Source organism: Oncorhynchus masou, chromosome 14 (assembly GCF_036934945.1).
Source record: "Oncorhynchus masou masou isolate Uvic2021 chromosome 14, UVic_Omas_1.1, whole genome shotgun sequence".
In the NCBI taxonomy this organism is placed as follows: domain Eukaryota; kingdom Metazoa; phylum Chordata; class Actinopteri; order Salmoniformes; family Salmonidae; genus Oncorhynchus; species Oncorhynchus masou.
Window position 1 is genome coordinate 6,713,042 of NC_088225.1, and position 26,390 is coordinate 6,739,431.

General features: G+C 44.9%; 1 protein-coding gene across 1 annotated transcript in view; it reads right to left on the bottom strand.

Moving 5' to 3' along the window:
* Positions 1-1,546: 1,546 nt before the first annotated feature.
* Positions 1,547-26,390, bottom strand: part of LOC135554055 (contactin-associated protein 1-like) — a 32,538-nt gene continuing 7,694 nt past the window's right edge. The window contains exons 6-24 of the mRNA XM_064986070.1: positions 25,596-25,780; positions 25,128-25,277; positions 24,599-24,860; positions 24,268-24,417; positions 23,649-23,823; positions 16,665-16,771; positions 16,347-16,469; positions 15,525-15,728; positions 15,224-15,380; positions 14,999-15,126; positions 14,728-14,901; positions 14,137-14,355; positions 13,665-13,904; positions 13,244-13,483; positions 12,004-12,131; positions 7,440-7,533; positions 6,740-6,970; positions 6,561-6,605; positions 1,547-5,611 (exon numbers count right to left, since the gene is read on the bottom strand). Of these exons, the coding sequence (XP_064842142.1) occupies positions 5,409-5,611; positions 6,561-6,605; positions 6,740-6,970; positions 7,440-7,533; positions 12,004-12,131; positions 13,244-13,483; positions 13,665-13,904; positions 14,137-14,355; positions 14,728-14,901; positions 14,999-15,126; positions 15,224-15,380; positions 15,525-15,728; positions 16,347-16,469; positions 16,665-16,771; positions 23,649-23,823; positions 24,268-24,417; positions 24,599-24,860; positions 25,128-25,277; positions 25,596-25,780 (3,215 nt within the window). The 3' untranslated portion in view covers positions 1,547-5,408. The remainder of the gene's footprint in view (positions 5,612-6,560; positions 6,606-6,739; positions 6,971-7,439; positions 7,534-12,003; positions 12,132-13,243; positions 13,484-13,664; positions 13,905-14,136; positions 14,356-14,727; positions 14,902-14,998; positions 15,127-15,223; positions 15,381-15,524; positions 15,729-16,346; positions 16,470-16,664; positions 16,772-23,648; positions 23,824-24,267; positions 24,418-24,598; positions 24,861-25,127; positions 25,278-25,595; positions 25,781-26,390) is intronic.

Consider the following 26,390-nt stretch of genomic DNA (forward strand, 5'->3'; position numbering starts at 1 on the left):
AACTCCAAGCATTGATTATGCAACAATGGGCTGCCATCAGTCAGGATGTGGTCCAGTAGTTAATTGACAGCATGCCAGGGTGGATTGCAGAGGTCTTGAAAAGGAATGATCTACACTGCAAATATTGACTCTTTGCGTCAACGTCATGTAATTGTCAATAAAAGCCTTTGACACTTATGAAATGCTTGTAATTATACTTCAGTATTCCATAGTAACATCTGACTAAAATTTCTAGACACTGAAGCAGGAAACCTTTTGGAAATTAATATTTGTGTCATTCTCTAAACTTTTGGCCACGATTGTACCCGTAGCCTCAACCACAACCTGAACACTAACCCGAACTTCTTGTCCACATCCTGGCTCAACACTAACCCTAGCCTCAACCACAACCACAACCCTAACACTAACCCTAACTTCTTGTCCGCATCCTGGCTCAACACTAACCCTAGCCTCAACCATAACCCTAACATGAACCCTAACTTCTTGTCCACATCCTGGCTCAACACTACCCCTAGCCTCAACCACAACCCTAACACTAACCCTAACTTCTTGTCCGCATCCTGGCTCAACACTAACCCTAGCCTCAACCATAACCCTAACATGAACCCTAACATCTTGTCCACATCCTGCCTCAACACTAACCCTAGCCTCAACCACAACCCTAACACGAACCCTAACTTCTTGTCCACGTCCTGGTTCAACACCACCCCTAGCCTCAACTACAACCCTAACACTACCCCTAGCCTCAACTACAACCACAACCCTAACACTAACACTAACTTCTTGTCCACATCCTGGCTCAACACTACCCCTAGCCTCAACCACAACCCTAACACTAACCCTAACTTCTTGTCCACATCCTGGCTCAACACTACCCCTAGCCTCAACCACAACCCTAACACTAACCCTAACTTCTTGTCCACATCCTGGCTCAACACTACCCCTAGCCTCAACTACAACCCGAACACTAACCTTAACTTCTTGTCCACATCCTGTCTCAACACTACCCCTAGCTTCAACTACAACCCGAACACTAACCCTAACTTCTTGTCCACATCCTGTCTCAACACTACCCCTAGCCTCAACTACAACCCTAACACTACCCCTAGCCTCAACTACAACCCTAACACTAACCCTAACTTCTTGTCCACATCCTGTCTCAACACTACCCCTAGCCTCAACTACAACCCTAACACTACCCCTAACTTCTTGTCCACATCCTGTCTCAACACTACCCCTAGCCTCAACCACAACCACAACCCTAACACTAACCCTAACTTCTTGTCCACATCCTGTCTCAACACTACCCCTAGCCTCAACCACAACCCTAACTCTAAACATGGAGTATTGTACTATATCCTACTTGACTCTTTGAATACCATGAGGTGTTGGAGCTTGGCTTCAGGTAACACCAACTTCATTTACCCACTGGTTTCATCTGAGGTGTTCCAATTTTCCCCATACCAACATGTATTTATTAGAACTGTTCACCAGACAGACACATTGTGCCTTTGTCAACAGGTAAAGGGAAAATACACCGTTTCAATTTCCTTCAGGATTCTTTATTGAATGAAGTGTCAGTTTGGTTTTGCTTTGATTAACATAGTTATGGTCATTTACAGTGAAATTATTACAAAACAAAACCAACATAACAGAAAGGGAGAGAACAAAAACTCCACGGTTTCAGTGTGGTCACAAACACAAAGTCCTGCAGTCAGTTACCACCTTCAGCAGGGTTTAAGAAACCTGAAACATCCGGTTTTCAGGGATACAGTATCTTCAACCTAGCGTCTTTTCCCCCTGAAAACCAGATGTGGGGACCCCGCTCAGGCATTTATTTTACACCTGCTACATTAGGTCATACAGTCACTAACTGTCTGGTGCCCCCTCTTGCAAGATTCTATAGGGTAGCGACCCACAGAGGGGTCTGGCCCTCTTAGACTCCCCTGCCTGCTCCTCCCTCTAGCCTGGCCCTAGCTCTGTCTCCTCCGCTGTAGGGACCAACACTAGTCTGTCATATGATGCTATGATGCTATGCATATGACCCTGCTTGTAGGACGGACAGAATCCTCGTCTCCTTCACCCTTGTGCTCGCTCCCTCAACCCCTTATTACATTTGAGTCTCCTTTACACAGAGAACCTTAGCTGCTCACTCGGTCGGTCACCCTATACGGTTGGCCAAGTTGATCTGCAGCTAAGTTGATATTCCACGCTTAGAAAAAAAAGGTGTTAGATATAACCATAAAGGGTTATTTGGCTGTCCCCATAGGAGAACACTTTGAAGAACCCTTTTTGGTTGCAGGTAGAACCCTTTTGGGGTTCTACATGGAACCATAAAAGGTTCTCATACAAAGCAGAAAAATGTACAAACTCATACAGCTGAAGAACCCTTTTTTCTAAGAGTGTAAGGTAGGGAACTTGCTATAGACTGCCAATCAGCACAGCTCTAAGAGCTGATGGTGTCATACATTGTAGTAAAGTTTGTGGTCATACGCAAATCCTTAAAAATACTGATATTTTGATGAAGATCCGGTTCGGATCGAAACGTTGTCAATAAAGCGGTGAATTTGGGAGCATAAACAATGTTCTGGTCTTCCTGTTCTTTTCAGTGTTGTCACTGATTATCAAAAAGCTGTAGAGCAACATCTGAGGAGGGAGGAGCCTGTCTGAAAAGCACCCAATCACTATCTGCTCACCGTTCTGCTATTGGTGGACGACAACAAGTGAGTTGGATCATTCACATCATGAGTGCAGAGACTATCCTCATCATCAGTAGGGAGGGTTAGGTGACAAACAGAACTGTGAACACACAAACCAACACGTCTACTGTACATTCAAGCACACACACTCCAGGGACCACGCATGGATGGACTAGCTTGGGTCCGGATATGTTACTTGGGTTTGGGTTATAACATGTTACTACTCCAATTGCCCAATGCTAACATTTATACTATTGAAAATGGTACATTCTTACAAATATGTCTTGGGAAAAATTGATTATAATTGATTGTTATTGTACTGCTTTTTACCATCTTGTCTTAACGGGTTTTTAACAGGCTAAACCAAAGATGTTAAAATATGTTCTATGCTGAATAGTTTTCTGTTTAATGAGTGTACATACCATACAGAGAACACACAGAGAGGAGCAGAGCAGGTCTTGGTGCAGAGCCTGTCCATATTGCAGGGTCAAGATTAGGATTTACATTCAAACCTCTCAGCCTCATTTTCAACTGTTTCATACAAACCATAGGAATGAAAAAGTTTATAAACACCTTATTCATATATTCACGTATACATATTATGTCTAGGATCCTAACTGCTGCAAGTTGCTGCGAACGGAACAGACACAAAAAAATATCTTTAGGTGATCTGAGCTGGAAGCGGCTGATTTTATTGCATTTCATTGCAAGGTGCGATCATCATGCTCTATATATTCATAGCTTATGATTTTCAAAATGCTCTTGTGATTTCTCTCTTTTTTTCTATGATGTATTACTGCTTGAGCTTCAAAGGGCGCTGGGTGATGATGTCAGAGACCTAAGCTTTGGCTACCACGCCACACATTACATGGGTCCAATGACGTTTCACCTACTGGGAACATCTTCCCTGACCGTAACCTCACCCACCGTCTAACCTGAAATCGTGACTTTCCAGACAGGGAAATATCATTGGACCTAAAGGAAGAGAAGTACCATAAGAAGCACCTACCCACTGGGCACAAACGTCAATTCAACGTCTATTCCACGTTGGTTCAATGTAATTTCATAGAAATAATGTGGAAACAACGTTGATTCAACCGGTGCCCAGTAAGTAAGAAGCAACAGCAGCGGGGGGGGGGGGAGGCACAGCACAGTACTGTCCTACAGAGCAGTCAGATGCAAAAATAATCTAGTGTGGTGAGAAGAAGTACAAGACTGGCATTGACATTGTTGTGGTCCTCTATACAATATGCCAGTGTGTGTGTGAGTGTGTGTTTGCATGTCCAGATGTTCATGCGGAGCAGCTCTTTTCCTGAAAGACATTTGTAATGAGTCCTGACCAGGCTGATCGACAGGGCTGTTGTTGGTAGGGGCCCCTCCACGCCGGGGCCTCTGAATCTGAAATAGCACCCAGATTTTGGCTGCATTTACAAAATATATATTTTAAAAATTAAGATTTTGGCTGCATGTTCACTCGCTACTGGAAGACAAACAGAAAACTAAGCATGGGGTGAGGATTAATAGCAATAAGGAGTCCTGTCCCTGGTTCAACATCGCCATTCCCTTTTCTGCAGTGCACCAACGGTCAGTCTCACACCAACACGATAGCACTACCGTTGGGGAAACGTCAAACTACCACGGCTTCTTAGCGCTACCCACCCATTTCATATGTTACTCTGAGGATTCTGAAGAAGAATATTGGCGATCGTCTTATATTCCAAGCCAAATGTCACATGTATTCCGTATGTTTTGTTGATCGTACATGACTGCTTAATTGATTGGTTGGGAATCGGTTAGGAATCGCAGAGCATACTGTAATTGGCCAAGCTGCTATCTAATGAAACTAACCATTAATACATGTTCCTCTTTTGTATAGGTATGCAATTTCATAGGCTGAAATACAACAAATATATGTTTATATGCCTTCCATTATTCTTTAGATATGTCATGTCAAAGCTTAGAGCTCCATGCTTTTTATAGCTTCTTCAATTGGTGTTAAGCAAGAAAGACTGTTTGCAGATTTGCAGATGCCAGATTGTGCTTGTTGTTGTTGTTGCTGCGGTTGTTGTTGCGGCACCGTTGCAGCATCTCTCTGCGGTGGATCCTGGCTCACTAGTCAAAGGATGGGACGAGTGGGATAGTTTGGATGTCTTTATCAAAATGGCTGCAAGAGTGGATTGTCGGAAAGAGTTACACAGTAGATGGCATTGATCTATCAAGTGATCTCAATAACAGACCTACAAACCAGAAGAGGCTGCTGAATACGTGTTACTACGTGTGAGGATATTAGTAAGATGTAAAAAGGTCACAAATCAACGTGACCTGAAATCTAATTCCCTCAGTTTATGTCTCAAACCCTGAATGAACTCATGGGGTTATTTCTGATTTCGTTTTGCTCTGTCGAGGCACTTCAGTTGGTCAACCCTTCAATACAGTGTGAGCTTGGTCAGTCGTCACTCACGCAATACGGGCTTGATTTGATCTCCAAAGCCTGCAAAATGATGAACCCGTCAGAAAAACAACACTATGTCGAACACCAGGCTTAAGATAACACATACCTGGGGAAAGGAAAACAAAACCGAAATGTAAATCCAAAAGTTAAAGGAATTATAAAACATAAACAGGTATTGTGGTTTTTGTAAGCCCCAAAACCTCCCCACTTCAATCCCTCCCACCCCCTCCTCCCTCCTGCCGTTCCCCAGCCTGAGGCTAGTCACTCCGAAAGTCTTCCTCTATCGCTGGATATCGCTTCTTCTCCAGGGTCCCTGTCAGGGGCCTGGAGCTGCTGCCTCCAGGGGACTCCAGGAAGTTCTTGGGCTCGTTGGTGTGGTAGCTGCCCTTGTAACGGTACAGATAGATGTAGATGCTGTACAGACCAATGAACAGCAATATCACGGCCGCGGCGACGACAACTAGAGGGAGAAACACACACAGTCACTGTTACAGCAAACAGCTGTAAATCCATTGTTCGTCACGTTGGAATTGCCACTGTGAAAAGATATACCTGTATCTCAATAGACGATCCCTTTCAATCAATACCATTATGACTCAGTTGGTTTTCTGCCAAACTCACTTAACTCCCCTTTAGAGACCAGAGGTATCATTTCTTATACAGCCACATATTGTTATGAGGGAGCCATCCATCTCAAATGATGTCCAATAACTGGAGGAGGTCGGCAAGGGGACAGCAGGACCGGGCCAGACATCAGAAGAGCTAACTCAGATGTTCTGCGTTACCATAACAACCCTGTACAGATGTATCCAGTACATTAAGCTGAACATTATATCTGTGATGAATAGTGGAGGGAGGGGCAGCTCTAAATATAGTTGATCCGGGTGAGGATCTCAGACAGGGTGCAGACTACAGACTCTCTGAGCTGCTGTCTAGTCCTGGGCTTCCTTCGCCTCTCATATTCAGCAGACACAAGAAAATATCCTTCCACATTCCAGCATTTGTTCTGGTACATGTCACATTTTGTTGCTTTTAGCGTGAGGACAGAAAGCCTATTTTATTCAGATTTTAGGATTAGAGGATTTTAGGAAAATAAAAATGAGAATTTCAACTACTGCCGATCTGTGTCAGTAGGGGAGAGAGAGAGTGAGCAAAAGAAAAAGAGAGCGAGAGAGAGAGAGAGAGAGAGAGAGAGCGGGAGAGAGACAGAGAGAGGTAGCAAGAGAGAGAGGGAGAGGGAGAGAGTGAGAGGAGGCTTAATCTGAATCTTGAGGTAAACTAAGGTCAGGAATCACAGGTGGCAGACGACAGATGAACACTTACATTAATAGATTTCACAAAAATCATCAAAGTATAGTTTCATGAGAAATGATTCACATTATTGTGAATCGTAAGCAGTAAAGACTTACCTGTCAACCAAAACAGGCCTAGGTCATCATGGATATAGATGTATTCTGAAATTAAAAAATACATCAAATGTGTTATTATGGGAAACTTCTACTATCATCACTAAGTCATGATTGCTGATGGGATATGTAGTTCCGTGTAAAGTAGATCTACTGAAGGCTTCGGGGATATGTCGTCTCACCTATAGAAGTGAACCAGTGGTCCGCCTCCCAGGGGACATATCCATGGACAGGAGGGAAGGCCCCACAGTTAGACTCGGAGACGAAGCCCTGCACGGTGACTGGCGGTTCTGTCTCGTTCGGCCGGAAGAGGGTCTTAAGAGGGGCGTAGATGTTGTACCTCACCCCAGATATACAGCCCACCAGACCAGGACTGTTATGTCTCTGGATCTCATAGTCAATGTCACCCACCTCTGAGGGGGTTAGAGAGAGGGACAGAGGAGTTACAGTGTGCACATCCACCGCAACTAATTCCCAAACTTACAGTGGGACAACTGATACCTTACTTCCGTGGGTAACAGTTTACTTGGATAGTCCATCTGTAGATGCTCTACAGACTATCAGTAACATTTCAACTAACCCTAGTTCTAACCCCAACCCTAACCCTTATCCTAACCCTTGTTGTTGTTTATCAATAGATAGTTTGTTGATAGTATGATCATCTGTAGAGCACCTACAGATGGAATATCCGGTCTATCCAAATAAAGTGTGACCAAATCAGTTTACATTTACATTTACATTTAAGTCATTTAGCAGACGCTCTTATCCAGAGCGACTTACAAGTTGGTGAATTCACCTTCTGACATCCAGTGGAACAGCCACTTTAGTTCCCAAGAGGAAAGCAGAAATGTTTCAGCTGGGGGGGGTGAAATGTAATCTTACCCATCACTCTCCCCAGGAAGATGTTCTTGGGTGAGTCAAACCTGCCGTCCTCCACTAGGGTGATCTTCTCCACTATCGGCTCCATGTAGTCCACCTAGGAGTTACACACATCAACACAAACACATTGATATTCACACACCAGCATAAACATGTCAACATGAACATATAAGTCAGACTGAAAATACACAACTTACAAACCAAGCAATGTGGTACTAAACAATCCTGATTTGTGATTGACTTTTGAACTGTGGTGAAGGAGGTAGGCAGAGTTAACAGGTGTAGACATGGAAGAGTTCCATCAACCACTCCTGGGCTACAATCACCTATCCGGACCCGTTTTACTGCCGATGCGAAGCCCCACCGGGCCTTCATGACTGGACTAACGACGTTATCTGCACGAGGGAGTTATCCAACTGGCTCCTCCATCGCAATGTTACCTGAATTGTTAGCTGTCTTATCGGCTGCTATCTGAATAGGTCCATCGGACAATTTTTCTTGGGTCACTACAACTAGATCTCTTTTGCCAATTGGATTGATCCCCTCTACCACACGGAACCCCACTAACCTACTAACGGAAAACGCACAAAGTGGCTAAAAACAGAACACCGACCTACGCTAGCTTGCTACCGATGGCCCGGCGAGCTGTCTGAAACGCCGTTACTCCAACCAACCTCACTACTAACTGGACCCTTATGATCACTCGACTAAGCAGGCCTCTCCTTAATGTCAATATGCCTTGTCCATTGCTGTTCTGGTTAGTGTTTATTGGCTTATTTCACTGTATAGCCTCTATAGCCCTGCTCATTATACCTTATCCAACCTTTCAGTTCCACCACCCACACATGCGATGAAATCACCAGGTTTCAATGATGTTTCTAGAGACAATATCTCTCTCATCATCACTCAATACCTAGGTTTACCTCCACTGTATTCACACCCTACCATACCTTTGTCTGTACATTATACCTTGAAGCTATTTTATCGCCCCCAGAAACCTCCTTTTACGTTCTAAACGAACAATTCTCATAGCCTTTAGCCGTACCCTTATCCTACTCTTCCTCTGTTCCTCTGGTAATATAGAGGTGAATCCAGGCTCTGCAGTGCCTAGCTCCACTCCTATTCCCGAGGCGCTCTCTTTTGATGACTTCTGTAACCGTAATAGACTTGGTTTCATGCATGTTAACATTAGAAGCCTCCTCCCTAAGCTTGTTTTATTCACTGCTTTAGCACACTCTGCCAACCTGGAAGTTCTAGCCGTGTCTGAATCCTGGCTTAAGAAGACCACCAAAAATTCTGAAATCTCCATTCCGAACGACAACATTTTCAGACAAGATAGAACGGCCAAAGGGGGCGGTGTTGCAATCTACTGCAGAGATAGCCTGCAGAGTTCTGTCCTACTATCCAGGTGTACCCAAACAATTTGAACTTCTACTTTTAAAAATCCCCCTCTCTAAAAACAAGTCTCTCACTGTTGCCACCTGCTATGCTCTGGACACTATATGTGAACTGATTGCCCCCCATCTATCTTCAGAGCTTGTGCTGCTAAGCGACCTAAACTGGAACATGTAGCTACTATCTTGTCTCATTGCTACAACTCCCGTACGGGATCGGGAGAGATGAAGGTTGAAAGTCATGTGTCCTCCGATACACAACCCAACCAAGCCGCACTGCTTCTTAACACAGCGCCAATCCAACCCGGAAGCCAGCCACACCAATGTGTCGGAGGAAACACATTGCACCTGGCAACCTTGGTTAACATGCACTGCGCCCGGCCCACCACAGGAGTCGCTGGTGTGCAATGAGACAAGGACATCCCTACCGGCCAAGCCCTACCTAACCCGGACAACGCTAAGCCAATTGTGCGTAACCCCATGGACATCCCGGTCGTGGTCGATTACGACAGAGCCTGGGCGCGAACCCAGGGACTCTGATGGCACTGCGGTACAGTGCCCTTAACCACTCCGCCACCTGGGAGGCCCCTGCAGGCCTTTCTAATCGACCTGGCCGGGGTATCCTGGAAGGACATTGACTTCATCCCATCAGTAGAGGATGCCTGGATATTTTTTTTAAATGCCATTCTCACCATCTTAAATTAGCATGCCCCATTCAAGATATTTAGAACCAGGAATAGGTACAGCCCCTGGTTCTCTCCAGACCTGAATGCCCTTAACCAACACAAAAACATCCTATGGCGTTCTGCATTAGCATCAAACAGCCCCCGTGATATGCAGCTACTCAGGGAAGCTAGAAACTAATACACACAGGCAGTTAGAAAAGCCAAGGCCAGCTTTTTCAAGCAAAAATTTACTTCCTGCAACACAAACTCAAAAAAGTTCTGGGACACTGTAAAGTCCTTGGAGAATAAGAACACCTCGCCCCAGCTGCTCATTGCACTGGGGATAGGAAACACTGTCACTACCGATAAATCCACTATAATTGAGAATTTCAATAAGCATTTTTCTATGGCTGGCCATGCTTTCCACCTGGCTACCTCTACCCCGGTCAACAGCACTGCACCCCCCACAGCAACTCCCCCAAGCCTTCCCCATTTCTCCTTCTCCCAAATCCAGTCTGCTGACGTTCTGAAAGAGCTGCAAAATCTGTACCCCTTCAAATCAGCCGGGCTAGACAATCTCGACCCTTTCTTTCTAAAATTATCTGCCAAAATTATTGCAACCCCTATTACTAGCCTGTTCAACCTCTCTTTCATGTCGTCTGAGATTCCCAAAGTTTGGAAAGCAGCTGCGGTCATCCCCCTCTTCAAAGGGGGGTCACTCTTGACCCAAACTGCTACAGACCTATATCTATCCTACCCTGCCTTTCTAAGGTCTTCGAAAGCCAAGTCAACAAACAGATTACCGATCATTTCAAATCTCACCATACCTTCTCCGCTATGCAATCTGGTTTCAGAGCTGGTCATGGGTGCCACGCTCAAGCCACGCTCAAGGTCCGAAACAATATCTTAACCGCCATCGATAAGAAACAATACTGTGCAGCCGTATTCATTGACCTGGCCAAGGCTTTCGACTCTGTCAATCACCACATCCTCATCGGCAGACTCGATAGCCTTGGTTTCTCAAATGATTGCCTCGCCTGGTTCACCAACTATTTCTCTGATAGAGTTCAGTGTGTCAAATCGGAGGGCCTGTTGTCCGGGCCTCTGGCAGTCTCTATGGGGGTGCCACAGGGTTCAATTCTTGGACCTACTCTCTTCTCTGTATACATCAATGATGTCACTCTTGCTGCTGATGAGTCTCCGATCCACCTCTACGCAGATGACACCATTCTGTATACTTCTGGCCCTTCTTTGGACTCTGTGTTAACAACCCTCCAGACAAGCGTCAATGCCATACAACTCTCCTTCCGTGGCCTCCAACTGCTCTTAAATACAAGTAAAACTAAATGCATGCTCTTCAACCGATCGCTGCCTGCACCTGCCCGCCCGTCCAACATCACTACTCTGAACGATTCTGTCTTAGAATATGTGGACAACTACAAATACCCAGGTGTCTGGTTAGACTGTAAACTCTCCTTCTAGACTCACATCAAACATCTCCAATACAAAGTTAAATCTAGAATTGGCTTCCTATTTCGCAACAAAGCCTCCTTCACACATGCTGCCAAACATACCCTTGTAAAACTGACCATCCTACCGATCCTCGACTTCGGCGACGTCATTTACAAAATAGCCTCCAATACCTTACTCAATAAATTGGATGCAGTCTATCACAGTGCCATCCGTTTTGTCACCAAAGCCCCATATACTACCCACCACTGCGACCTGTACGCTCTCGTTGGCTGGCCCTCGCTTCATACTCGTCGCCAAACCCACTGGCTCCAGGTCATCTACAAGACCATGCTAGGTAAAGTCCCTCCTTATCTCACCTCGCTGGTCACCATAACAGCACCCACCTGTAGCACGCACTCCAGCAGGTATATCTCTCTGGTCACCCCTAAAACCAATTATTTCTTTGGCCGCCTCTCCTTCCAGTTCTCTGCTGCCAATGACTGGAACAAACTGCAAAAATCTCTGAAACTGGGAAACACTTATCTCCCTCACTAGCTTTAAGCACCAGCTGTCAGAGCAGCTCACAGATTACTGCACCTGTACATAGCCCATCTATAATTTAGCCCAAACACTACCTCTCCCCCTACTGTATTTATTTATTTATTTTGCTCCTTTGCACCCCCATTATTTCTATCTCTACTTTGCACATTCTTCCACTGCAAATCTACCATTCCAGTGTTTATTTTTTATTTTATTTTTGTTTTTTTACCTGCTAGATTGTATTTACTTCGCCACCATGGCCTTTTTTTTTGCCTTTACCTCCCTTATCTCACCTCATTTGCTCACATTGTATATAGACTCATTTTTCTACTGTATTATTGACTGTATGTTTGTTTTACTCCATGTGTAACTGTGTTGTTGTACGTGTCGAACTGCTTTATCGTGGCCAGGTCGCAATTGTAAATGAGAACTTGTTCTCAACTTGCCTACTTGGTTAAATAAAGGTGACATAAGTAAAAAATAAATAAAAGACATTGGGGTGAAGCATCAGCGCACCTGTGTCCTGATGGTCCTGTTGTGTCTGGTTATGTTGACGTAGTGGGGGTATCCATCTGCCAGGTTCCTGAAGGACAACTGGTACTTGTGGGTAATCAACCCCAACCTATACCTCATGTCTAAGGTTCCTGTGGAGGGATGAGGCAACAATACACTCCACAGTTCATAACGTAAGGCATTAAAACCTTATATTTCCATTAACTATTGTGAGGAGTATGGCTTGTGGCTGCTTCGCGTGATGCATCGTCGTCTCTACCTTCCTGCCCTTTGTGCTGTTGTCTGTGCCCAATAATGTTTGTACCATGTTTTGTGCTGCTACCATGTTGTGCTGCTGCCATGTTGCGTTGCTACCATGTTGTTGTCATGTTGTGTTGCTACCATGCTGTGTTGTCATGTGTTGCTGCCTTGCTGTGTTGTCATGTTGTGTTGCTACCACGCTGTGTTGTCATGTGTTGCTGTCTTGCTGTGTTGTCATGTTGTGTTGCTGCCTTGCTGTGTTGTCATGTTGTGTTGCTACCATGCTGTGTTGTCATGTGTTTCTACCTTGCTGTGTTGTCATGTGTTGCTACCATGCTGTGTTGTCATGTGTTGCTGTCTTGCTGTGTTGTCATGTTGTGTTGCTACCATGCTGTGTTGTCATGTGTTGCTGCCTTGCTGTGTTGTCATGTGTTGCTGCCATGTTGTGTTGTTGTATGAGAGGTCTCTCTTTATGTAGTGGTGTGTTGTCTCTTGTCGTGATGTGTGTTTTGTCCCCCACAATTTTTTAATGAAAAAATAAATCCCAGCCCATGTCCCCGCAGGAGGACTTTTGCCTTTTGGTAGGCCGTCATTGTAAATAAGAATTTGTTCTTAACTGACTTAGCCTAGTTAAAGAAAGAATTCATTTAAAAGATTGTAAAGTACAGTGATATATTTTTGTCCAAGTCCTATCTTGCTTTGTGTTTCCACTCAAATAAATGGGATGACTAAAGAACATAACACAGGAGGTTGGTGGCACCTTAATTGGGGAGGACAGGCTCCTGGTAATGGCTGGGGTGGAATCAGTGGAATGCCATTCCATTTGCAAACTTCCAGCCATTATTATGAGCCGTCCTCCCCTCAGCAGCCTCCTGTGGAACATACAGTAATCCAACTTCAATCAGTGACAGTAACATTTTCATTCAAAAGCCAGTTCAACCCAACACTCTCTGCCTTGAATCTTAACCATAATCAACCATAATGTTAAAGCGCTCCTCCCTACCATCTTTCTTCAGGATGACAGCCATGTAGTCCTGGACGAAAGAGCTGATGTAGAGCAGTACAGCCGGCGTCTGGAAGGTACTGAAGCTGAACTCTATCTCATCACTGGTGTCGTTGTAGCCCAGGCTGAAGTTATGGTAGTGGGGGTCCAGCCAGTTAGCCCACCACTCCTCATTGGTCGTAGGCTTCTTTCTGATGTTGTAGCGCAACCAGGAGCCTATCTCAAAGTAGGCCCCGATGTCTAAGGGGGTACAAACAGGATCAAGTTGAGCCAAATGCCTATTTCTATGATGAAACTTTGTGGTTATCGCCAACACTGTCAAAATAAATCAAGGTTTCTGTAACCCAGTATGCTTAAGGCCGTCGTAGTGATTCTGGGGCTCCATGAATAACCGAGGTAACCCAACCTGTGTAGAGCTCACCTTTGTGGCAGTAGAATCCGTCGAAGGCAGTGTTGCCGCAGTCACAGGTGTAGGCTGCGTAGCCCTCGATACACTGGGCGGCGTTTCGACACGGTATGGTCGCGTTCAGACACTGGCCCGTACAGTTCCGCCGTATACCCTGTTCTTCATTCGCTTTGCCTTCCAAGTTAAGGGTTACACCGTTCATTCGTAACCCTCGGAGGCAGCCCAGGAATGGCCACAGCGTGCGATTGGCTGCGCCTGGATATATTGGGACACCGTCAGTAAATCATCACATTGCAAAGAATAGCATTTTGGATTAATAAGAATAAATAAGTGTTTGTTATAAGAACAAAAAAAAAGTATGTTTCCCGTGTGCTGTAGTGCTGTTGACACTCATAGGAGTGGACTACATCAACCAATGGGAGAAAAATCCAAAATCCTTGTCGACCACCACCCCGCCATCCCCAGCCCCAGCAGCCAAGTGACGTACCCACGAGGAGAGGGTGGGTGAACTCCATGGTGACAAAGGTCTGGCCAGGGAAGCGTCTCACAGCCCATGGCTGGTAGTCCACCTTGATCCTGGCCAACTTCACGTTGAGCTCTGCCTGGACAAAGTGCCACTCGTTGTCGTTTAGAGGCACCGGCGAGCGTAGCGTCACGTTGAGGATGCCGTCTCCCACCATGAATATGAAGACCAGGTTCTGGGTGGCTGGGAAAAGGATGAAGAAGAGACAAAACAGAATGAGGGATGAAATATATTATAGAAATAAATACCGGTAAATATTGATAATATCATTTGTAAACCTTTTCATTCATCAAGTTATTATAAGTTCCATTGCAAAAAAACATTTTAAAAATTGTAATCTGGGAATTATGTTTACTGCCTTTGTCCCATGTGGCAGAGTCGGTAGAGCATGGTACTTACCATGCCAAAGGTTGTGGGTTTGATTCCCGCTGGGGCCACCCATATGTAAATTGTATACATGCATGACTGTAAGTCGCTTTGGAGAAAAGCCTCTTTTAAATAGTGTATATTACATGCCTTTATATGATTCACACTAAGTAATCTGTGGTAATTTACTGTTGAGCTCAATGCGTATGAAGTTCCGGAGCCAGTCGTCTGAGTTCTCCAGGAAGACTCCGTGGGGGCGGTAGGTTTTAAAGTGGAAGGAGATGTCGACGGTGCTGCCTGGCCTGAAGGTAGGGAACTCGATGTAGGTGGGCTTGGTGAACGATATGGTATTCCAGATGCTCCCTGTGAGGACAACGAGGCCATGAGATCCAAACCAGAACCACGATAAACAATCATTTGACAAATGATAAAACCGCAGAATGGTTTTACTACAACTCACTGTCGCCGTGGCAACGTAGGGGCCCGAGGCTGATGTGGGCCTTTGACCCCGTCCTGTTGGTGTCCCCCACCACCACCTTCCTCACTGGGAGGTGGTCCTTCCACATCAGATAGCCCTTGTCTGAGTACCTACACAACAGGTTCCATTTGTACAGTAATGTATATCAATCTATGGAAACACTTTTTTAAAGTTATAGAAAAGTCTTTCAAATCCTTTCTCTCTCACCATTGGCGGTAGTCAGCGTCACAGTTACAGTGAAACCTGGCGTCAGTGCAGGTCTGGTTGATAGCACAGCCACACTTCCCACTCTCAGGGAAAGCCCCGCCCCAGTACTCGTGACTCTCGTTATTTCGACCAATCCAGAAACTGTAAGGTCTCCCATCTGAATGACATGACAATAGAGCAAAGGAATGTGATTATTATGATTGAATCATTGAAATGTTCTATGATATATATACAAATAGGTACCGATTCAGGTGCTTTCAATAGCTACCTTTGCCCATAAGCCCTAACCAGTCTTACTCACAGGGCATGTTGAAGATGCGTGACTTGTAGCAGGAGTAGTCGATCCACTGTTCACAGTACATGGAGGTGTTGGCCAGTGCTGTGACATCATCCCAGGAGGCATTCCAGTAGTTGACGTCTCCTATGTAAGGACGGTCCACCGTGCTACCGGTCACCTTGATGCCGTCGATACGGTCATGCATCACTATCGTCCATGCCTTGTCGGCTTTGTCAACAGACAAGGAAGGGGTTGAAATTAAAGGGTAAAAATGTTTGATTGTGTAAGCGAGAAAGAGAGAGAAAACTAGCGAGAGACAACGTGAGAGAAAGCACATCGACTACTGAGGAATCTGTTTCCAGAGATCTGATATTGTCACAGACAGCTCTAACGCAGTAGACCCTGACGAATCTAAGGGATTTACATGGAACCTACAGTCATAGGTTTTGGATAATTGGATAGGATTGGATGGAGAATACTCTGTCCCCACAACCAATTACTGATCTGGCCCCAAACGGGTTCTCCATTGTCCTTGTTGGAGTTCATTATTCCATGATCCACATCCAACAGATGGCCCTGCTGTCTCCTCTACTGCTGCTGCAGTTGCCTTTTCATTCCTCATGGAACACACAGTCAACATTCACCTCAACCTGAACACAGTTTAATATCAGGGTCTCTGCCTCAAATATGTTCAATAACAGTCCATTTCTGAAAGGTACTGTAAGCACTGACTACCGTTATGTTCGATATGCACCACGGAGTCATGTTGATCAGATGGTATAATATAACTGTATGCTAGTACATTTTGTGAATGTAGAAAATACATTTGAAAAGCCAGTTACTCACATTTCATCGTGCAGTACACCTCGAATGGTTTCAAGGGTCCGCTCAGGTCCGGGTCTATGGTATAATTCCCTGACCAGGATTTACCAGTAAGTCTGTAGGCCTCACACGACTCTTTGTAGACCGCTGTTGGGGAAGAGAGAAGCAGAAGTCGTATCTTAACTTACGCCAGCAAGGTTTTAAGGATGACATGGGTCTGTCTCACACTGCCGCAGTATATCGGCCTCAACAAACTGCTTGTTACACTGGTGAGGTTACGACAACATGCTGTCTGTCATTAGTACTCACAAACAACATTAGGCTCTTTCAGGAAATACTCACACATATGGCACACCTCCCCTTTGTAGCCTGTGTTCTCACACAGACATATGAAGTCATCCCAGGACTGGATGCATCTGCCCTCGTGTTCACAGGGGTTTGGAGTACATCTAGAGGACACACCATGCAGGAGTGTGGGTAAAAGTCAAATGGAGCATGTACAGTGCATTCGGAAAGTATTCAGACCCCTTGACTTTTTCCACATTTTGGTACGTTACAGCCTTATGGATTAAATTATTGTTTTCCCTCAATAATCTACACACAATACCGCATAATGACAAAGCGAAAATCTTTTCTTTTTTTTTTACAAATAAAAAACAGAAATACCTTATTTACATAAGTATTCAGAGCCTTTGCTATGAGACTCAAAATTAAGCCCTGGTGCATCCTGTTTCCATTGATCATAAGATGTTTCTACAACTTGATTGGTAAAGTCACTTGTGGTAAATTCAATTGATTGGACATGATTTGGAAAGGCACACACCTGTCTATATAAGATCCAACAGTTGACAGTGTATGTCAAAGTAAAAACCAAGCCATTAAGTCGAAGGAATTGTCCATAGAGCAGCAAGACAGGATTGTGTCGAGGAACAGATCTGGGGAAGGTTACTAAAATATTTCTGCAGCGTTGAAGGGCCCCAAGAACACAGTGGCCACCATCATTCTTAAATGGAAGAAGCTTGGAACCACCAAGACTCTTCCTAGAGCTGGCCGCCCGGCCAAACTGAGCAATTGGGGGAGAAGGACCTTGGTCAGGGAGATGACCAAGAATCTGATGGTCACTCTGACAGAGCTCCAGAGTTCCTCTGTAGAGATGGGAGAACCTTCCAGAAGAACAACCATCTCTTCAACACACCAACAATCAGGCCTTTATGATAGAGTTGCCAGATGGAAGCCACTCCTCAGTAAAAGGCACATGACAGCCCACTAGGAGTTTGCGAAAAGGCACCTAAAGGACTGTCAGACCATTAGAAACAAGATTCTCTGGTCTGATGAAACCAAGATTGAACTCTTTGGTCTGAATGCCAAACGTCACGTCTGGAGGAACCCTGGCACCATCCCTATGGTGAAGCATGGTGGTGGCAGCATCATGCTGTGGGGATGTGCAGTTACACTCCCATTCCAACATGACAGAGCTTGAGAGGATCTGCAGAGAAGAATGGGAGAAACTCCCCAAATACAGGTGTGCCAAGCTTGTAACGTCATACCCAAGAAGACTCAAGGCTGTAATCGCTGCCAAAGGTACTTCAACAAAGTTGGGTCTTAATACTTACGGAAATGTGATATTTCATTTTAATGTATGTTTGTTTTTGCATCATCATTATGGGGTATTGTGTGTAGATTGATGAGGAGGAAAAATTATTTAATAAATGTTTTGAAGAAGTCTGTAATACAACAAAATGTGGAAAAGGTCAAGGGGTCTGAATACTTTCTGAATGCTCTGTATACAAAATATCTCTTTCCATGACATAGACTGACAAGGTGAATCCATGTGAAAGCTATGATCCCTTATTGATGTCACCTGTTAAATCCACTTCAATCAGTGCATATGAAGGGGAGGAGACAGGTTATCAAAGAATTTTTAAGTCTTGAGACAATTGAGATATATGGATTGTGTGTGCCATTCAGAGGTTGAATGGGAAAGACAAAATATTGAATTGCCTATGAACAGGGTATGGTGGTAGGTGCCAGGCGCAACGGTATGTATCAAGAACTGAAAAGCTGTTGGGTTTTTCACAGTTTCCCGTGTGTTTCCCGTCTCCCCTAATCTGCATCGGATGCACTCATAAATGCATTGCTACTGACAGAATGTTTCAGAAATACTGTATCAAGTTATGATGCTGTGTGCATTTCATCAAATGTTCGCAGTCAAACAACCAATAATACTCACAACTCCTAAATTGAACTCTGGTGTGTTTACCGCCTTAGTTCGGATAGTTTGGACTGGTGTCCCTTAGTTCGGATAGTTTGGATTGGTGTCCCTTAGTTCGGATAGTTGGGACTGGTGTCCCTTAGTTCGGATAGTTTGGACTGGTTTCCTTAGTTCGGATAGTTTGGACTAGTGTCCCTTAGTTCGGATAGTTTGGACTCGTTTCCTTAGTTCAGATAGTTTGGACTAGTGTCCCTTAGTTCGGATAGTTTGGACTGGTTTCCTAAGTTCGGATAGTTTGGACTGGTGTCCCTTAATTCGGATAGTTTGGACTGGTGTCCCTTAGTTTGGATAGTTTGGACTGGTTTCCTTTGTTCGGATAGTTTGGACTGGTGTCCCTTAATTCGGATAGTTTGGACTGGTGTCCCTTAGTTTGGATAGTTTGGACTGGTTTCCTTAGTTCAGATAGTTTGGACTGGTTTCCTTAGTTCGGATAGTTTGGACTGGTGTCCCTTAGTTTGGATAGTTTGGACTGGTTTCCTTAGTTCGGATAGTTTGGACTGGTTTCCTTAGTTCGGATAGTTTGGACTAGTGTCCCTTAGTTCGGATAGTTTGGACTGGTGTCCCTTAGTTCGGATAGTTTGGACTGGTTTCCTTAGTTCGGATAGTTTGGACTGGTTTCCTTAGTTCAGATAGTTTGGACTGGTTTCCTTAGTTCGGATAGTTTGGACTGGTGTCCCTTAGTTTGGATAGTTTGGACTGGTTTCCTTAGTTCGGATAGTTTGGACTGGTTTTCTTAGTTCGGATAGTTTGGACTGGTGTTCCTTAGTTCGGATAGTTTGGACTGGCGTCCCTTAGTTCGGATAGTTTGTGAATACCAGAGCATTTTCCGAGAATATCCGATGCAGATTAGGGGAGACGGGGGCTATAACGGGGATATACAGTAGGATACTGAACATAGGCTTGTAGTTAGAGAGGTTATTGCGCTGTACCTCCCGCATGTTGTTGGAAGACCAAAGCAAAGCTTACACGTGGTTTTGGTTAGGAATTTTAGTTTGTTTGATATTTGGAAATGTGAAACCAACCGAACCAAATGGAGGAAAAATGCAATGTAACAAATAATCGAACTCTGATTCGAACTATAGCTCAAAAACTACGTGTGAAAATACTCTGAAACACCAGGAAACCGGGAAGACTCTGAGCCGCCAAGGTTGACTGTGCCACAGACATAGTCATGCTGAGTCCCTCGTGAAACAGAGCAGGCACCGAGAAAGTATCACAAAGCAGATGAATATGTAACATACTGACGTAAGCATGTGACAAGAATACATACTAGTACACAATGCATTTTGAACACAATGGTCTTTGCACATGATTTTGGAGAGAAAATGGCCCTCCTATCAAATCTGTTTCATATAAAAGGAGGGGAGAAGTGGAGGAGGAGAAAGGATTGATTGTAGAAAACTGTGGACTGAAGTTTAGCGTTACGCGACATCACATTGACATTTTTCTAAAATATTGATCTCGCAAACATTTTGCAGTGAGAGAGGTTGCATGTGGCGCGGCCGTCAATTATTTTTTTTGTATCATATACCTAGGATATCATAGCAAGGATCCTACTCTGGTGTAAATAATCCTCCCTGTCCGGGCAGATGCATTCAACTGAGCATAGCCCCTGTCATCTCCTGGAGGTGTCTGAGTGTTATAAGTCCCACGTCTGCCATGGGGGCTGAGATGAGAGGCCTTCTCAGAATGATTCATCTCTATAGCAATGAGCCTTGACTCTGTCTGTCACAATGGTCCATCAGGAATCAGGATGGAACATTCCAACACTATCTCTGCACTCCACTGATATTACAAGGCTGAGTATAGCGTTTAGAATTCATCCAATCAGATTACCCCATGGATTCATCATGGATACTGTATGTAACCTTTACCCTTGTGCTACTACTGTCTAGCCCAGGCCTGGGCAAAGGTCAGCCCGGGGGCCGTATGCAGCCCACGACCTGATTCAATACGGCCCGCGGAAACATGCTCAGATAACACAAAGAATTTACGATAGTAAAGTTTTGAAAAACGTATTTGTTATTCAAATGAAAAGCCCAATGAATACTCGCCTTTGTGTAATGATTTAACTCCCACCGCTTGTGGGACATTTATTTCGAAGGCACGTATAAATAACAACTGCAAGAGGACAGACAGTGAGTGACACACACGTCACAGTTACAAATAGTAGCTAGCTAGAAATTGAGCAAAGAAAATGAGTTTTTTCAAAGATTTCAAAGAAAAGGTAAGTAGACAATGAATGTAGGGTGTTCCAGCAAGTGTGGACATCGAAATATTTCTTCTTGAGATATCAGGGAAAACTGTGTGCTTAGTGAGCAAAGAGAGCATCGCTGTCTTGAAAGACTACAACGTGTCCCGACACTTCCAGACGAAGCATGCAGAGAAATATAGGAATATGTCCTCTGAACACAGGGCAAGTGTTTTCCCACAAAATTGCGAAACATAGCAAGCCATTCGCTGAGGGCAAATTCATTAAAGAATGTTTAATTGACTCTGCAGCAATACTTTGCCCCGACAAGAAAGAGCTGTTTGAAAATGTTTCCCTGTCAAGACAAACAGTGACACGGCGTGTTGAGGACATCACAGAGAATATGAACAACAGTTGAGAGACAAGGTAAAGGATTTCACATATTTCCCCTTGGCCCTGGATGAGAGCAGTGATGCATGTGACGCGACGCTGTTGTTGATATTCTTACCAGGCTTAAGCCCAGACTTTGAAATTACAGATGAGCTTGCTTCAGTGCAGTCAACGAAGAGCACAACCACAAGGAAGGATTTATTGGAGGAAGTTAATACTGTAAGTGTGTGGAAAAGCTGGGACTGAGTTTTGAAAAGTTATCCAGTGTGACCACTGATTGGTGCCCAAACTTGACAGGGGAAAAAATGTTGGCCTTTTGAAAAGGATACAAAATCAAGTAGCTGAGCTGAACCCAGATCAGAAAATGATTGCATTATTCATCGGGAGGTGCTCTGTAAATGTGTTCTGAAAATAAGCTATGTTGTGGATACAGTCACTAAAGTGGTAAACTTCATAAGAGCAAAATCTTTAAACCCCAGGCAGTTTGTCTCTTCCAACAGTGCGACAGAGTCGGGTCATGCAGATCTCCCCTACTACACAAACGTGAGATGGCTGAGTTTGGGGAAGGTGTTTAAAAGTGAGTTTTTGCAAATGAAAGGATAACGTGGATTTCCCTCAACTGCAAGATAAAGAATGAATGACTGATTTTGCCTTCCCCCGTGGACATCATGGCCATCATGAATTAACTGAATTCTAAACTACAAGACATCAGATGTACAGCCTATAACGGCACAAGGTGAGAACCAGATGCAGACACTTGAGGCAGATGGTTTGAGTCTTTGATATTTATTACATCCAAAAGGGGTAGGCAAGAGAATGGTCTTGGACAGGAAAAAGGTCAAAACCAGTTCAGAGTCCAGGAGGTAGAGTTTGGCAGGCAGGCTCAAGGTCAAGGTAGGTGGGTACAGAGTCCAGGAGGTAGAGTGTGGCAGGCAGGCTCAAGGTCAAGGTAGGTGGGTACAGAGTCCAGGAGGTACAGTATGGCAGGCAGGCTCAAGGTCATGGTAGGTGGGTACAGAGTCCAGGAGGTAGAGTGTGGCAGGCAGGCTCAAGGTCAAGGTAGTTGGGTACAGAGTCCAGGAGGTACAGTATGGCAGGCAGGCTCAAGGTCAAGGTAGGTGGGTACAGAGTCCAGGAGGTAGAGTGTGGCAGGCAGGCTCAAGGTCAAGGTAGGTGGGTACAGAGTCCAGGAGGTAGAGTGTGGCAGGCAGGCTCAAGGTAAAGGTAGGTGGGTACAGAGTCCAGGAGGTAGAGTGTGGCAGGCAGGCTCAAGGTCAAGGTAGGTGGGTACAGAGTCCAGGAGGTAGAGTGTGGCAGGCAGGCTCAAGGTCAAGGTAGATGGGTACAGAGTCCAGGAAACAGGCAAGGGTCAAAACCAGGAGAACCAGTAAAAGAGAATAAAAGGAAGGCGCATGGGAAACCCACACCAGTTGACTTCCACATACAAGATGAACTGGCACAGAGAGACAGGAAACACAGGGATAAATACACCAGGGATAACAAGCGACACCTGGAGGGGGTGGAGACAATAACAAAGACAGGTGAACCTGATCAGGGTGTGACACAGCCTTGTCAAAGCCTTCAAGGGAAGATTACTCCTCCTGACCCGCCAAGTAGAAGCCAACAATCTCACCCACCTTCCGACACTACTAGTCTGTTCCCTATCAGATGACCAGCGGGAGAAGTATACATCTCTGCTACATGCTTTAAACTGTGAGTTTCAAAGTTTTGGAAAATGACGTGGTTGGTTTCCTCTCCTTTCACCTTCAATGTGGATAACGTTCCCACTGACCTGCAACTTGAGCTTATCGATCTTCAGTCTGATGCAGTGATTGGAGAACTATTCAAAACAATGTCACTGACAAGGTTCTATGCATCTCTTGATGAACAAAACTTTCCAAAGTTTAGGAGTCATGCTCCCTGCATGTGAACAGACATTTACAGTGATGAAATGTAACAAGTCAAGGCACAGCTCATCTCTTACTGACTCTCACCTCTCAGCAATCCTGCACACAGCGACGTCAGAAACGATACCTGATTTCACTGCTCTAGTCAATGCCCATCAGAGACTCCTCACACTGATTTGAGTAGTTCAAATGTAATGTTGAGCTCTCTGTCTTGTGTTTTTGTGCATAACCGTTAAAGAGTTCTGTCCGTGGTGCTGAATGCACAGTGTGATTTACTTCTGTGCATGTTAAAAAAGCAAAATAAGTAGCATATTTGGACGTGATTTACAGTAGATATATCAGTCAATACAGTCATACACATGAAGTATGATTCTGGCCCGCGATGGCAAAAATATATTCTGTTGCCCTCCAAGGAAAATAATTGCCCAGGCCTGGTCTAGCCTGTTGCAAACAAACCATTTCACCATAGTATCTTGGTCTGTGCCCCTCCCCCTCTGCCAACCTCCTCCTCTGTATATATGTCTCTGATGCCCCCCCCCCCCCTGCTCTGTCACTGAAGCCCCTACCTGTCAGTGATACCACAGGTGCCCAACAACAGTTCAGCGTAGCGTCCCCAGCGTCGCTGCAGGATGATGTCGATGTCCACCGGCTCATTGTCGATAAAGATCTGCTGCATGCAGCCGTGGAAGTGGTTCAGCTTGGTCTCACACTTCCTGATCGTGTTGTTAGTCTTTGGACACCCTGAGGGCCAAAGCACAGTGGGAGGTGTGAAGATATGTTCCCATTGGGTTGTTATATTGATAGTGAGATCATCAAAATGGTGGCTAGCGGTTAAGAGCGTTGGGCCAGTAACGGAATTGTCACTGGTTCAAATCCCCAAGCTGACTAGGTGATAAATCTGCTGATGTGCCCTTGAGCAAGGCCCTTAACCCTAATTGCTCCTGTAAGTCGCTCTGGAGAAGAGTGTCTGCTAAATGACAAAAATAAATATAAAACAAATTATGTAGATGAACAGTGTTCTGGTATATAAGAACAAAAGTAGTGCACTATAAAGGAAATTGGGTGCCATTTGGGACGTACCCCAGGTCTGGTCAACAGCTCACTTCCAGTGGTTGCTATTGTAATGTATGTTGATGTTGGGAACAGTAAAGTGAAGAGCCAGAACAGGTGTGGTGAACAGCTCACCTCCAAAGAAGTAGCGGTCCCCTGTGCGGACAGTGAAGGGGTTGGTGATTTTCAGCGGAGAGCCCTCCTCCTCATCTATGGTGATGGACAGTAGGTTGTCCCTGGCTGCTACGTCTACCGTGTGCCAGAAACCGTCATTCAAACGGTAACCTGAAGAGGAGAACAAACAGAAACAACATTAGAACATCTTTAGATGTAATGAATGAGCAATCAGTATGAATGCAATATAATACAGCATTAATTTGCCAAACCTGCCTCTTCCACCCTCTCAACAAATGTTCTGCACATTACTTATAATTTATAGAGAATTCAGTTCCACATTTTGGCTCACCTGCTGCGAACTGTAGTTTCTTCTTGCCTGGCTGAAAGAGCGTGACATTGACCTGTCCCTCACTCAGGCCCAGCTCCAAGGCTCCCAGGTCGTCAGCGAAGCGTGTAAACATCAGCAGGCCTGTGTAGTCCCAGGAACGGAACTTAAACTTGACAAACATCCGGGGCTTCCTGAAGAACCCAGGCACCTGCAGGTAGTTGTTGGGCCCGGCGAAGGTCATGGGCTTCCACAGGATGTCACGGCACGCGTAGTGCATCTTTTTCTGGGGAAAAACAACACGAGGTACGAGGAGGAAATCATTGCATTTACAACAAACTACAAAGAAAGATTAGCAACCTCGCTGTAGGTCACAGGTAACGTGTGTGTGTGTGTGTGTGTGTGTGTGTGTGTGTGTGTGTGTGTGTGTGTGTGTGTGTGTGTGTGTGTGTGTGTGTGTGTGTGTGTGTGTGTGTGTGTGTGTGTGTGTGTGTGTGTGTGTGTAGGTAAACGAATACGTGATGCAGTGGTGAAGTCTGATGAGAAGCTACACCTGCCGAGGGATGCGTATCTCGGGCTCCTGGTCCTGGGCCATGTTGATGACGTTGATCCCGTTGATAAAGACGTTCTCCAGGCAGCCACGGAAGTTAGGAACCTCTGGGAGGTGGGGCACATTGGGCTCAATCACTCCGCCCACATACATCTAGGAGAGTACCAGCAAGAGGAATGACTTGGATACACGTATCCTTCTGATCAATGGAATATTATACTCAAAAGCACACATTTATTTGTAGGTTTAGATCATGTGTAGATTATCAAAGTACACCCTGAATGACTAGCGGGCGCCAGGTAAATAGTAGGCTGTTCCCTGTCTACGAACATTGACCCCTTCAATGACCGCTTCATTCCTGTCATTATGGACCACTGTCACAAGCCTGACTCCAAACTCACCAGGCCCCCTATCTTCTAATGTTCAACAACAACAAAAACATGTCCAGACATGTCTAGTTCTATGACCAACCTGAGTGTCCAGGTCTATGTAGGTGAAATCTCCTTTGCTAATTGCCGTCTCAGTGTGGGCGTCCACTGTGAAGTTGACCTGTCGACCGTAGCGCTTGATGGAGACGTAATGCCAGTGCTGGTCATCTAGTATGTTGCCAACGGTCATTGTGGTCCGACCGTCCACCTGGTTGACCGTACTGCTTCCTTTGACAGGAGAACGGAAATTAATGATGTAAGAATTTAATAGGATGATGGGAGTACTGCTGGGTAAAACTCACTCAACAATCAAGCTCGCTGTAGTTCGCTACAGTTCAAGCTATAGCTATACTGTAGGCCGTTTAGCAGATGCTTTCATCCAAAGCGACATACAGTTACGCGTGTATACATTTTTCTATAAATGTTTCCTTTTAGAGAAGGTGGAGCTGAAGTAATGGCTATACCAACCTGAGTTCTCCTCACAGATACAGAAGCCGAATGTCTGCTTCAGCAGTAATGGAGGATTGACAGGGATATTCACGCCGTGTTTTTCATCCGGTAAAGATAATTCAATCTAATCTAGGAAACTGAACCCCTAAACCATATCCCAGCCTATCAGATTCTATAATCACCCGACAACATGAATATTTATGTTCCGTTAAGCATTTAATTGTATCCTGTATCTTGTGTTTATGACAATAAACAGTTTGAATTTCCTTTGACTTCCATTTGTTTCGATTTGATCCTTCTACAGACCAACAGGTCAGAGTACTTCTTATCTGTCCTCCATCTATGGCATACAGCACTCTGACCAGTTTAAAGTCTCTGCCCAGCCGCA